Here is a 14373-nt window from a genome sequence, read left to right as displayed (position 1 = left end):
GGGGCGGCTGCAGCACCTGGGACAGCTCCGGGCTGGCGCTGAGCCCCGACCCGACCCGGCCCCGAACCCTGCCCCTGCCGCCGGGGCGGAGCACGGTTCTGGTTGGCACCTCAGCGGCGGGGCGGCACCGGCTCGGTGCCCCGCGGGCCGGGCGAGGGCGGCCGGCCAGAGCTCGTCCCCCGCGCCGCGGGAACCGGCGCGCTCCGCGCAGCTCGCTCGGCGCCGAGCGGAGGCTCGGCCCCCGGGGCATCCCCCTGCCTCCCGGGAGGGGGTCGTGTGGCGAGGGGAACTCCTCGCCTGGATCACGCTGCGGGAGGAGGGGACGATCCCGTCCAGTGGGGCGAGGAAGGATGCCGAGGGCTCCGGTGGTCCCCTCCCCCGCTCCCCCATCGTTCAAAATCGACCCCTATTCGCACCTCCCCCAGCCCCAGACGGGGCGTGTACCAAGCTCCCTCCCTCCCCCGGCCGTGACAGCGCCTGGGGCTGCCGGCGGGCCACGCTCCGGAGCCGCGCAGGGCCGGCCGTGCCGGAGGGCGGGACCCGAGGCTACCGGAGTGGCGGGCCTCCCCCGCCAGCGCCGTCGGTCCCCGCTGCCCCCCTGCAGCCGCCGCGGTGGGGGATGTGACACGTCGCGGTGCTGCTGGGGTGTAGCTCATTCCTGATGCCGCTGTTTGTCGCTGAGTTTTGAAGAGATTTATTGGCTGGCTCTTGCTAAACCACGCTTGAGTAATCCGAGCTGCTGCGCGCCGTGGTGAAGCCCGGAGGGGGGGAACGTCACTCCCTCTGGCAGCGGAGCAACATTAGTCTTCCAGCCCTCAAACCACCACTACAGCGTCGGAAACTGCCGGGTCACAGCCATTTGCTTTGGAAAATTGGCGGTGTTTGGTGCTAGAGATCGATTACCGTTGTAATCTCCCCCCCGCCACCTCCTCCTGCTTACCCCACCCCTACCCGCCCCAGACAATAGCGTCCGAGCTCCTCAAGGAAAAAAAAAATAGAAAAGAAAGCAAGGAGAGAAAGAAAGAAAGAAAAGAAAGGAAACTGGGGGATGGATCTGACTCCAATAGGAAAAGCGTGTCTCTAGAAGTGGTGCTAATGGGAAGAGATTTCCGATCTCCAGAGGACGATGATTTGTCACAAAGGGTAGCTGGCTCGGTGCTTTGGGCTGGAGCCGTGTAGGAGATCCTTGGAGAAGTCATTGTGCACAGAAAACCGAAGACCTGTACAAACATGCCTGTTCGCAGAGGTCATGTGGCACCACAAAATACATTTTTGGGTACAATCATACGAAAATTTGAAGGGCAAAGTAAGTTCTTGCTTTCTATCTATTTCGCTACAGTAGTTTGATTCTGCTTCTGAATAATGGACAGCAGCTCCAGACTATTTTAAGTTTGTAGTTTGAAAAGAAAATCCCAGAGGTAAGGAGGGGATCCCTGTCAGGAGTAACATTGTTTCTGATCTAAAATACAGATTATTGACTTGAATTATTGAATGCTGGTTTTGGGAAGGGGGGTTGGGGGGTTGGGGCTTTTTTTCCCCCTGTTATTTCAAGGAATAGTTTTTATCTTTGACTGTATCCATATTGTATAGCTGTAGAAGTTATATCTCTTACCTTTTTCCGAACTGGTGAGATGGCTCTAAAAGCAGAGTGGACAATCTTGTTGCCTGTGAGATGTCTAAAAAATAAGCTAGATTTATCGTTGTTATGACTGTTATTGCTGTTAGATACAATTCTAATTCCCTTTTCAAAATAAAGCAGAACAGTCTGACTTTGATTTAGAAGAAGCAGATAATATGCAGAAGAGTTATTAAAGAGAAAGTACTCTCTTACCTTGTTGTCATGAGTGCATTTTAATAGAGCTGGTAAATTTCTCTGTTTATGTAAGTCTAAAATATCTGTCAAACCAGTGCAAATGCATCCTCGGGGAGAGTCTGTGAGATCTTTTCCAATGCAGCCGCTTACTACCTGTCAAGGAGGCTGAAGCTGAAGTGTTTTAGCTGGCAGGAACTCTGGTTTACTATTAACTGTAAGAAGGAACACTTGATGCTTAAAATGAATTTCATTTAGAAACAGTAGTTTTATGTATGTACATTGATTTAAATATTTAGCATAATTTTGGTATCAGTCTGGTGCAAACCCTTACAGCTAATTTCAGTTTATATCTTTCTTTATACTAAAATCCACATTTACATTTGTAATATTTATATTGTTTGAGAAAAAGATAGAGATGGTGGTTTTAGTCCTAAGTTATCTAAATGCTAAGTCAGTGTTGCTACTGAAGTAAAGTTTTTATGTAGTGAAGTGTATATTATTTAAGGTAATAAAGCACTAGCTGCTAAATAGGTAAGTGACAGTGAAAGTTCAGCATGATTCAAAGACAGTAGAAAAATTAAGAATGAAATATATATTTTTCTCTCCAAATATTTCACTGCCTTCACAAACAAACCATATTTAAAATTTTGAAGACTTGTACTAACTTGGTGTCATGTAAAAAATGTTTTCTAAAGCAAGTGACCTCCTAGCATAATTAAGAAGAAATTAATGTTATTAACAGTAAATGTATCAAAGCTGCACATTTATAACTACAGTGGGAACAGTGTATTATAGTGGCAAATGTAAACAAATGAGAGTTGAAAACTTTTGAACCTTTTGTCAGATAAGAGTTTGGAAAAAAGATGATGGACAGAAGCACAGAACTTTAGCAAACTGTCCAAAATGTTTCCAATATCACAATCACTTCATGTATCTTCACACTCCTTTTTTTTTAAGGACTATTTTTCCTTCTGTTCTTTTTTAGATAGATTTCTTAAAATACTGACTATGAACTTACTGTCATTCATCTAAAGAAAATCCCTACAGAGTAGACTGAGATGGTTGAACCTTACTCCAGGAAGCCTTTCACTTGAGGAAAACCCCTTTCCCAGGCCCCTCTTCTCCCCAAAAGAAGCTACTAACTTTTCATGGACTCATCACCTTGGCTTCAGGGAAGCTAGAAAAGACAAAATTTTATAGTCAAAAGGAGATTTGCAAAGACTCGCATAATCTGGTTTTATTTCCTTAGAGGACAACTATCTTTATCTTTGATATATTCTAAATTGATTGAAGTTTCTTTAAAAGCTATGGACCAAATTAGCTACACTAAATGACAGAAAATCTCTGCATTTCAGGTATTCCCAGTGAGAAGAGGGTTGCTCAGCATCCATCCATGCAATCGACACTGTAGGAAATGTTGAAAGAGTACTAAAAAATGCATAACTTTCTTTTATTGCAGATAAAAAATTCATCATTGCTAATGCTAGAGTGAAGAATTGTGCTATCATCTACTGCAATGATGGGTTCTGTGAGATGACTGGGTTCTCCAGGCCAGATGTCATGCAGAAACCTTGCACCTGCGATTTTCTTCATGGGCCAGAGACCAAAAGACATCATATTGCCCAAATTGCGCAAGCACTTCTGGGGTCAGAGGAGAGGAAAGTAGAAGTCACCTATTATCACAAAGATGGTAAAGTCTGGTTTTATTTTCAGCATTTATGTCTGTTTGGTTATTAGTTGATGGGTAAAGCAAGTGCATCATTTGCTGGCCTGACCCTTTGCCAGAGGAGTGTTGTGATTTCTCTGAAGTCCAATGAAGTACGCTTGTGTGTATCAGTAAGAGAATCTGTCCCCAGAGTAGTGGCTGTATGGAGTGTATCACTGTGCACTGACTAACAGCTGAATGAAGCTAGCATGGTGTTTCCAACTGTTGAACAGAAGTTCTCCTCTTGGATGGTTTAAACCAGATGTAAATCTCTTAATCAGCATAGAGGAGCCACACCTTGATTTCAATGCAGTATTTCACTGGGAAAAGTACCACAAAGTTAAAAATATGAAAAAAAAGGCCTATCATGAAGAAAGCCTTAGCTTATAAAGAAAGGGAAAAGTCTTTTTCATAGCTGAGATATTGTGAAGTTGTAGTACCTGCAAGTGAACCACTGAAGTTGTCCTAGAATTGTGTTGTCAGGGTCAAAGTTTGGGAATGGCTACACTATGAACGTTTTCCCTGTTATTCAGTAAAGACTCAATACCTGCAGAATGGCTAAATCTGCTGATACTTTTTTTGCTGTTAAGAGCACAAAATGAATAAATGTATTTGCAGATTGAAAAAAGCATGCACATGACAGCTAATTATGATGCATAATAGTTACAGGTAGAGTTTTGTTGTTGGTTGGTTTTTGGTTTTTGTTTTTTTAATTACCCAGAGTTATTTACAGAAACATCCATCTTTCAAGCAAGTCCAAGTAATGGATAAGTGTGGTATACCTTATTTTATCTGTTGCTGTGTACACTCTTGGGAGAAGGAAAAGGAAATTCATATTCAAATGCTGAGCTTAAATTAGTTCTGGAGAAGTGCCAGTGTGTTGTTTGCATAAATTTTAGAATCCCATGCAATGTGCTCTCATTTTAAAGTCACAGAGTTAAACCCTGTTCTCAATAATTCTGTTGTTATCGGAGAGACTTAAGAATATTATTTTTAGCTTATGCTGGTATAATTCAGATAGGACTCAGGCCAACCATTCTACCCACACTACCAATATTTAAGTGTATTCTTCTTCACAGATTCTCAGTAGAGTCCTTTATTCTTAGATCTGGTTTGGTGGTCTGAAGCAGGTTTCGGTCAAATTTTGTAGCTGTAGCTGTGCCTTGAATACAGATTTCTCAGGAGACCTGACGCCGTGTGTTTTTTACACATCTAGCCTGTGTTTGTGTTAACTTGGTGTGTGTTAAAAATAATATTGCAAAAGGAGAATGTCATTGCTAACTTTCACAGCCACCAGCCTGGAGCACAGTTTTGAGATCTGGTAGTTTAAAAGTGCTACAGTCTCCCAAGATATTGGGTGGGAGGGAAAGGCGCTTAACTAAAGTACTGCTTATCTCTCAATTACTGAACATTTAACATATATATATGTATATATAAATATAAACATATATATATATATGCGCTTTTTTAAAATGCTGAATTCTGCCATCATGTAACACACCATAATCAGTTTGGGGAAAATGAATCTAATATTATCCATGAAAATTGACATATTTGTCAGAAATAGTTTTGAATGCTGAGTTATGGATTATTCAGCACAAATAATCTTGTGCATAAGAGTTTTCAGTAACTTCATTTCTGTGAATAGTTTCTTTAAATGCCTAGACCTTATGTTTGAAGGTTAAAGAATTTCAAAAGCTACAAACAGTTCTAGACGAAATTGAATTGAATTTAAAAAGTCACAGTTTAAAAGAAAATTCTTGCTGTAGAAAAATGGTATTGCACATGTATTGGGAATGAGGATTCTGATGGTCTGTACTGGTCTATAGTCCACTTTTCTAGATGAAAGTACGATGTTTTGAGTTTTAAACATCTTGACGATGCAAGAGTGAATGCTGCTGTTTGTTCACTGATTTAATCTTTTAGCCAGATCATACACTCAAAGAAGATGGGACAGAAGGATGGGAACAATTTTGTAGCAAGTTAATTTTTAGAAAATGGCAATTGCTTGAATCTACGCTGCCTTAAACATGACAGACAGAAGATACAGTGGCCAAAGGAGAACAAAAATTCAATGTATCATAGTTTTATAAATGTGTAACTTGAACTGGGCCTGTTTCTCTCTTCACTGTGCAGTGTGGGAAGGGTGCAGAGGAAAGGTGTAGAATGCTTGTAACAGGTTTTTGTAATTGTTTAGATAGCATGGAAATGGGATTACCTGGGCACCCAGCAGACCCTGTCCCAACCACACCCGTGCCTTATCTTCACTCGCTCCTCCAGCAGTGTTTGTATCAGCATAGGATCAATAATATACCATACCCTTGGTTTGAATTTCTTCTCACTCCTTTTCCCATTTAGAAGGGTATTTATGCAATCCAGGCAAAGTTCTAGTCCTCTGTCCTCTTCAAGTAGTGCTACAGTAGGCAATTACAAAGCTACCACAATAATTAATTACTGAGAAAAATGTTTGATGGGAACAGATGGATGTCAAAATTAAGGGTCCAAATTTATAGGTTCTCATTGCGTAAGAAGTTCTTTAAGGTCGCTAGATGTACTCATGGGACTAAGGACACAGTAAATTTCTTTTTGAATGTAAATATCCCTTTTTAAAAAGAGCAATAGATAAAAACACACAAGTCGCAAGAACTATTATTTTGAAACAGATTTTTTTTTCAAGAATTGCCCATTAGGCATTAACATCTGCTTAACTCAAAAATTATACTCATACCAAAGCAGCAGTATCACATATCCTTCACTATTTCACTTCATTTTCACTAGTCTTATGGCTATATGATCTGAATTATACTTGAAGGCAAGATATTGTTTATACAGGATATCAGATCTGATTTTAATAAAGTTATTTGTTGGTGAAAATGTTTGACAGCTCTTCCTTTGAGGACTCCATTTTGCAGTTTAAGTCATTATTGCATAAATCATTCTTGACAGATGTAAAATATTGCTTGAGGTGATAAAGCTGTAAAGCTTTTGACATAAAAAGTATAATTATTTTGGGATTGAGAATGGATATATAATAGTCAGGAAGGATTGTATCGCACTGAATACTCTTTTTACTTCTTCCTATATGCTTCCTATATGCACAGTGACCTGTGTCTAAGCTTGCAGGTGATACCTCTTATAGGGAGGTAAGGAGATCTTTTAAGCTTACCCTATACACATCGGATATTCTAGGGATGAGAAGAACTGCAACAGAGTATGGGTTTGAGCAAAGATAAGATTAAGCAATTAATTGCAGAGTATGTATAAACCTCACAAACTACTTGCCACTTACCCAGTTTCAAAAAAATAATTTGCTACAACTGACTGCAAATTAAACATGCTTGCACTTTTAAAACACATTTGAATACAAATATTTTAAGGCCTTTTCAGCTCTTTTTTTTGAGGATAAGAAAATAAAAAAAATGTGCAAACATACTGACAAAATAAAGTGAAAATTGTATTAAGTGTTTTTAAATAGGAGGATCAGGACTTTGTTTAGAAACTCATTGCCTAGATCAGTCAGCAAAGGTGTTTTATCCCATTTGTTTGAACCTACCAATCAACTAAAAATACAACTGAAAAGAAAGATCCTTGCATGTGTGTAAAGTCCCCTTAGATTACCTCTGGCATGAGGGTCTTGACCATAATTTCAATCCCTTATCCAGAGCTGCTGAGAAAAGTCAGTGAATCTAATCACTATCTAATACTCTGCTGCTGTAGGAGTCCTTGAATTAAGAAATACTCTCTGAGTACATTTTGATAAATTAAATGTTACCCCCCAACAAAAAGCTGTCAAAAAACCCCTTTCCTAATGCAAGTATTTTCCAGGCATTCTTAAAAGAAAAAACCTTGGATCAAATCCACAATGTTACTGAGGGTGTTGAACTATTAGAAATTAATGAGGCCATTCATTCTTATGTCTGTAGTGCAGTGTTTCTACCTTAGGCTTCAATCCTTGTCCTACAAGAGAAAACCTGTTCCTCACCCCATTCAATATTGCTGATTTTTTAACAAGGGCACTATCAGCAGTGAGACAATACCCTAGTGATCCGAATATCTCATTTACCCATCGCCGTTCAGATATAGCTTCTGTGTCTGACCAGAATTGTGGGTCACACCTTATGCACATCTCATGTGGGATACCTGATGATTACAATAAAGCACCTCCCGGATATACTAAGTAGGCTTATTTATGGGTCAATTTCAAACTTATTTTTCAATTTCTTGATTTTCCAATATATTCCTTTTTTTTCTTGGGTCAAGATGAATTTATTTTCAATAAGGATGGGACTTTTATAGATAATTTTTTCCCATTCATGTATTCCTGCTAATGAGAGATAGTATCTGAATAAACAGGACAACAATTAAATTGCCTTTTAAATCATTCTCTTGTTAGTGTTTAGGGCCAGAAATTATAAGTAGATATATATATAAATTTAGCAAATAATGAAGGCTAGTACTGCTATTATTATAGATGCTACATCTTGAACAGAAAAAATAATATGGAAAAATCCTTTCTGACAGTTTTAAGTTCCTCCATGGCACAAATAAGAAAACCTGCAGGCTAGTGAATCAGGAGTCTTTCATTTCAGTGCGGTGTTCTGAGTGAACTCTTCTTCCACTCGGCTTCCATAGTACAGTTTCACATCAGGATTCAGAAAGTCACAGGGTCAACATACACTGATTAAGGGGCCCAAATTTCCTTTGTTTGAGCTAAAAAAAAACAATTGCTGACTTTCAAAAAGAGTGCCAGAGTGGTAAGAAAAGCATCACAATCTGGAGTGAAATGGTACTATGAGGTTATGATATGATACATATACTCAAAAGACTTTCATCTTTTAATTAGGCATTGCCTGACAAAATTTTTTGTCTGCTTTAACTATGCTGCTTTTAGTTCTAGTGAAAGCTGTTTTGATTTTAGGTTATGAGACAAAAAGAACAGATGCTGTCAGTCTATTTTTGGTGTGGTTTCACATGATTTATTGTGTCCTCCTGCCATAATCATTGTGCATTCTTTCTAAAGTTGCATTATGATAAAGGAGTTAAAGAGAGTTATTGCATACTCCTAATTTGCATTATTGATTGGTTCTTTCCCTTCTACAGCAAATTGACCCATATATCAAAAAGAGATGCAGAGAGCAAATCAGAAATCATACCTTGCAATAGACATGGGACAAGAGGAACTTCTTTTCTAATAGCTGCCTTTTGCATATTTGTTATGATACAAACTTCAGAACATGGCACTGTGAATAGTACCAATGTTGGCATCAGTGTTGTTCTCTCTGGTTCCAAGCAATGGAAAGAGAACAGTAGTGTGGATTAGATTTTATGCTTGTGGTTTCAAGTACAGTTTTAAAGCGTTCCCTACGTATTTGACTCAGTCTATGTGCTAGATAGTCCATGCTCTTCCCAGCTAAGTACGGAAAAAACTTTATCAGGCAGTGTAGGATTCAGAGTAGCAAGAGAAAGCTGGCTATGGAAATTGCTAACTGAGTCTGGAAAGTGCCTATCTCAAAAGCAATCAGAACTGTAGCTGTGAACCTCGATCTAGGCAGAGCAGATAAATGGACAATGACAGTGGTGTATTGTGTCTCTATAGTTACAGCTGGTTTCAGACTGTCTGCATCTCTGAAAGTTCACTTCTCTGAGGAGGGAAGTATTGGTGTCATAATTTTGTATAACTTGCGCATTTTAGTCTAGTATGTAGGTTTTATTTTAAAGGAAATAACATACATATTTAAGTTATTTCTTAGAAATTAAACTGAAATTTCATTTTGAAAGCAGAACTGTAGTCACAACGAGTCACAAAATGCTTTTAGACCTCCAGTGTTTCCATGGATGCTCAATTTTAAGCTCCTTTGCCAACTTTCTGATACAATATAGTCTTTTAATTTCTATTTTTCTTAATTCTTTAATTTTGAAATCACAGGAAAATCTCATCAGGAACTCTCACCACAGCAGATACAAATATTCAGTCAGAAAAAAAGTCAAAGTAAACAGTGTAAAGGGAAGGTCTTGCTGTCTTTTTCTGTTTCATTAACCTGACTCTAATTATAGATCTCATTTTACCTAGTTTTGATAGTGCCTTCAATTATAGCAGTGAAGTTCTATCTACAAAAAGAATATATTTCAGCTTCTTTGTTAGCAAAGAGCCATTTTGTCATCAATACGTAAAGATGGATTTTGTCACAGCATCAACATTATTAACTATTTCATTGCTGATAATGAATGGAAAAGACCAGAAGAAACATTAGGCCAGAAATCACAGCTACCCTCAGTATTTGCCTGATTGCTGAATTTTTTTGTTTTCCCCTGCAATACTGTAGTCAATAAAAATACTTTCTTTTACATTTTACATGTAAAAAAATTTTTTTACATTTGTTTTACATTTTGCCATGACCTCATTTAAATCCCACATTTTCCATATTAGACTGCAGTGGAAACCAGAAGGTCTTGCCTAAATGGTCAGTGCAGTTCAGAGAAACACCAGAGTTTACTTAAAATACTGGGAAATTGGGATTTGTCACAACACCTAAATACTGATCCTTGACAATATAAGCTTATGAAGTGTTGGCCTCTTTTGAGCAAATGCAAAGGACTATATGGTAACTGATTGTTTCTGCAGGTAGAAACAGTTCTAAAGGCCTGAGAGCAAGATACCAATACCTACATACATAGGACTTGGCTTGTACACCAACAGTTTTCATAGAATTAAGTTGCAAAGTTTACTTTTCATAACACTAAGAGTCCTGATTTTTAGGTATTAGAGCAGTGCTGGTAGAGACACCGTGTGCTATTCCTAACTATTGGCTGGTGGTCTAGTATTAGCTGGATCTCTGCTGCTGCATAAAAAGATCACACATTATGAAAGAAAACTGCAATACACTGACAAAATCTTCCTCCATTTTTATCCACAGGGTAGACAGGCAGAGGTAACTTCAGAACAAGGTTATATTAGGGGTGTTTGCCTTTGTCTTATACCTCGACAGATTGAAAAGCCGTTAATCATCATGTAAATGTGTTTCATCACTAACATGCATGTGCTAAAACACTTATTCCCAGATGTTATCAGACTATGGAGGATGTGCCCTTCTGAGATTATTTCTTAGAGCATTCTTTGCTGATTTTCATTCAAATCAATGCAAGTGTATCTCTGAAAATAGCTTGCAAATTTCCTCCTTCCAAAACTCATTTATTCCAATCTGCTTTACTCCTTCCTCTCTGGTAAAAAATGCGAGTAAATCTCATTAGTATTTTGCATATTTATGGCATTTCTTTTTATACTTTCAAAAGAACACGAAGCTCAGTAGTCCACAAATCCTATTGTCATAGTATTTAAGGTAAAATACTTTTGCACTTCTGTCTACTTGCTTAAAAGATGTCTTTCAATTCACAAATGGGAAAGAAAGAAAACCGACAGCCCACGTCATTTTACATAATGATAATAGAATACAGGAAGATGTGTTTTATTTTTTTCCATTATAAGTGCCCAGCTTTATTTCTGCATGATAAAATATACCAGGAATCAATTTAACACCGTCTATCCAATTGAAAAGACAGCACTTTCCAAAATGACTCTTTGTGGAGCCATGGAAAACATAACCATATTATGTGAGAGAAAAACAGCCTTGAAGTACAAGACCAGGTATCTATAAATTAGTATCTGAGCCTTCTCTGTAGATTAATGGAGCAGCTCATGAGATGGTGTGAAAGTCTATATCAATCGTGAGCCAGTCCATGCTGGTTCACAGTTCAGAGCATCCTTTTCATATCATCCTTAGTCTTTCTATAAGTTATGCTAATTGTTCATGGCAACAAGAATGTGAGCATCAAGTGCACAGAAGCATCTTTAGTGATTCAAAGAAGAGGTTTTTTAGAGTGATAAAGTTTGAGTACTGTTTGTGGATGAACACAAAACTATATTAAAAGCTTGTTCCTCTTTATCTGGAAACATGCAAATCACTTCTCATGTCAGGATTAGAAGTGGGGCCTAAGAACCTCCCCCCAAATACCTAAGAAGTTAACTAAAAACTACTAACTGCTACTGCAGCTACAACAGAGTTAGTGTCTGATTGTGTGATGTTTGTAGATCAGATGTTGGGTGCAGGTGGTGTCCCCCTTCTATGTTTACTGTTTATTTAAAGAAGTGAAATGAGGAAGAAATATATGGTTCACAGGCAGTTCTTCCTAGCTGTCAGGTATGCAAGTCTATTTTATAAAAACAAATACACAAACCAAGAACATTACAGCTAAGGGAGCTATACAACAGACCATTTGCATTCATTTCTGGTTGTCTTTTTATCACCTTGGTAAAAAGACAGATCCTGCAGACACAGAAGTACCAGTAGTGTCACTGTCTCTGCAGAACTCAACATATGCAAAATGCAATTATTAGCCAAACAAATACATTCTGTGTGGCTGCCTGCATTTCAAACATAATTTCTCTAACATTTGAATGTCTAAGAGCATTTGTCCCTACTTCATGGGAATGGATTGAATTTTTTCCTTTTTAAATACTATTTTAGTCTTAATCCCTTCTCTTTTCACCTTGGGATCATTTTCCTACAAATAAAAAGAGTTGTGAATAAAGCACTTAATTTTCACTTTCCAAGGAATATCTGAAGAAAACATAACTGTTTTTTGAAATGATGGAGAAACAACTCTACACATTTAACCATGATTGTTACCTGGAAAGTAGATTATCCAAACCAGGAGGGTGGGGAGGTGGGAGGGGTGGGGTGTTGCCCCTTAGGAGGCACAGGCACTAAAATAATAGATATATCTAAGGTATTATAGCTAAAAAGATCACAGTGAGGTTCAGTTATTGCAAGGGAAATGACTGAACTGAGGTTTTAAATGTAAAGACAAATTTAGGACTAGATTTTCAGTTATATGTGCACATTATAATATGTATTATAAAAGTACATATCTTGTTCTCAAGAGGTTTAAAAACCAATTTGAGGAGCTGCAGAAATTATCTCCCACTCCATCATAAACAGATATTCTATAGTTCACAACAGTTTTACTAATAAAGCATTATTCTTACTAATACATTCAATCATGGGAAGTCTGAACTCAACACTAAATTAAAGTGGCTCCTAATGAGCTAATTGACTAATGCAGTGAGTCTTTTACCTCAGAAGACATATCATTCTGGAAAAGCTCACAGTTCCAAACCACCATTCCCTACTGCATTTTTGCACTATCCTCTTCTGTTTTCCAAGACAGTGCACCAAAGTTGTGTTGCAACATTTACCAGTGTAGACAAGAGCAGTGTGTATATATGTGTGTGTATATATATATACACATACATACATACGTATATATATATATATAAATGCCACTAAAAATCCCCAACTAGAACAAGTCCAAGAAATGGATAACAGAGTGAGATATAAAATTACATTCAACAAGGAATAGTTCTGTAAAACTACCTTTAATAGGAATTGCACTGAATAGGGATTATTCTTAAATGAGTATCTCAGTCCACAGGCTGGGTCTGAGAAGAGAGACACCCTGGATAATGCAGTTGTATACATCTGTGTTCTGTGTGAAATAAAGAATAATTTCTAGGGAAATTACTTATTCTATTAGAGTGGACAAACATTTTAATGATCCTGATCTGCCAGAATGCGGTCAGAGGCAGCTGGGGTTACTCTGTATGGCAGAAGTATCCAAGCCGTTTCCATCTCTTTCCATAGGGTTAAAAAAATGCTAAGATGGAATCAAGTCCTGTGTTAAGTTCAGTCCTCAGGTCTTCCAAAGCTGATATAGAAAATAGAACTGCCAAATAAATGACAAAGAAAAAATAAAGAGGCATGGTTAGCAAAGTTCAGTGGCTGCTAAGCTCACACTTTTTTCAAACAGAAAAAACTTATCACTTGTAAGTATCACACTGAACTTTGTTGTGAAAGTTGTAGCACTTACTCAGGTGCTACCAAAATAAGTCATACAGAGCTATGCACTGTTATTTTAAAAGAAAGCAAAATGTTTCTTATCTGAGTATTATTTGTCTCTAACTGGTGCTACGTAGATTATACAACAAACAGGGTTTTATTTCCTTCTCAAAACAGAACTTTCCACTCTCCAAACATTCAAAGAAGTGAAATTTCATCAGACTCTAGCTTGATTCAGCTTTTTAGGTGTGTGTATGGGAATCTGATCTTTGTGATCCTGAACGCTTATGACAGTTACATAAAGTTAACAATGGGAAAAAAGGACATTTCTGCAGTATATATTGCATCTGTTTAGATTCAACTAGCACATCTCTAAACTTGATTATTAATCAGGGATATTCTCATAACCTAGTTCAGATTGTAACTTTTTCCTGTCTGGGATCTCATCCTTTGTTTGTATCTTGTTTTTTAGAAACTGGCACAATCTGGATAACAAGTAATGCTTTGTTTCACATGGGAAACTTTAAATAGCAATCACTCAGACGTGTTTACTTTCAGAAAGTATTCTGTTAGTATGGCATATACTCTAACTAATATATAACTTTACCATTCTAGTATAGCAAAAAAGTCCTTTTCTTAGATTCATCTTTTATAGCCATCATATTTTCATAGAATCAAGAAGAATTTAGGTCAGGAGGAGACTCAGGAGGGTGTGCAGTCCAGCCTCCCAGTGAAAGCAAGAGTGACACAATTCAAATAGGGTTCCTTAGGACTTGTCCTGTTGGGTGCCAGGATGGAGACAAAACAGCCTCTTTGAGCAACTTTGCTCTTCCACTACCCTCATATTGAAACAGTTTTTTTCTTGATACCAAGTCAGGACCTCTCCCATTTTAGTTTAAAACATTGTCTATTATTCTTCTTACATGCACCTCAGAACCTCCCTTCATCTCCTGGTAATTTCT

The 14373-nt window shown here is 38.2% G+C and overlaps 1 protein-coding gene across 1 annotated transcript in view; it reads left to right on the top strand.

Moving 5' to 3' along the window:
- The first annotated feature begins 563 nt into the window (after positions 1 to 563).
- The window catches only part of KCNH7 (potassium voltage-gated channel subfamily H member 7), a 209232-nt gene continuing 195422 nt past the window's right edge, over positions 564 to 14373 (top strand). The window contains exons 1-2 of the mRNA XM_071562509.1: positions 564 to 1306; positions 3273 to 3503. Coding sequence (XP_071418610.1) covers positions 1231 to 1306; positions 3273 to 3503 — 307 coding nt within the window. The 5' untranslated portion in view covers positions 564 to 1230. The remainder of the gene's footprint in view (positions 1307 to 3272; positions 3504 to 14373) is intronic.

The sequence above is a fragment of the Pithys albifrons genome, chromosome 8 (assembly GCF_047495875.1).
Source record: "Pithys albifrons albifrons isolate INPA30051 chromosome 8, PitAlb_v1, whole genome shotgun sequence".
Taxonomy (NCBI): Eukaryota; Metazoa; Chordata; class Aves; order Passeriformes; family Thamnophilidae; genus Pithys; species Pithys albifrons.
This window is presented reverse-complemented; position numbering and strand designations above follow the sequence as displayed.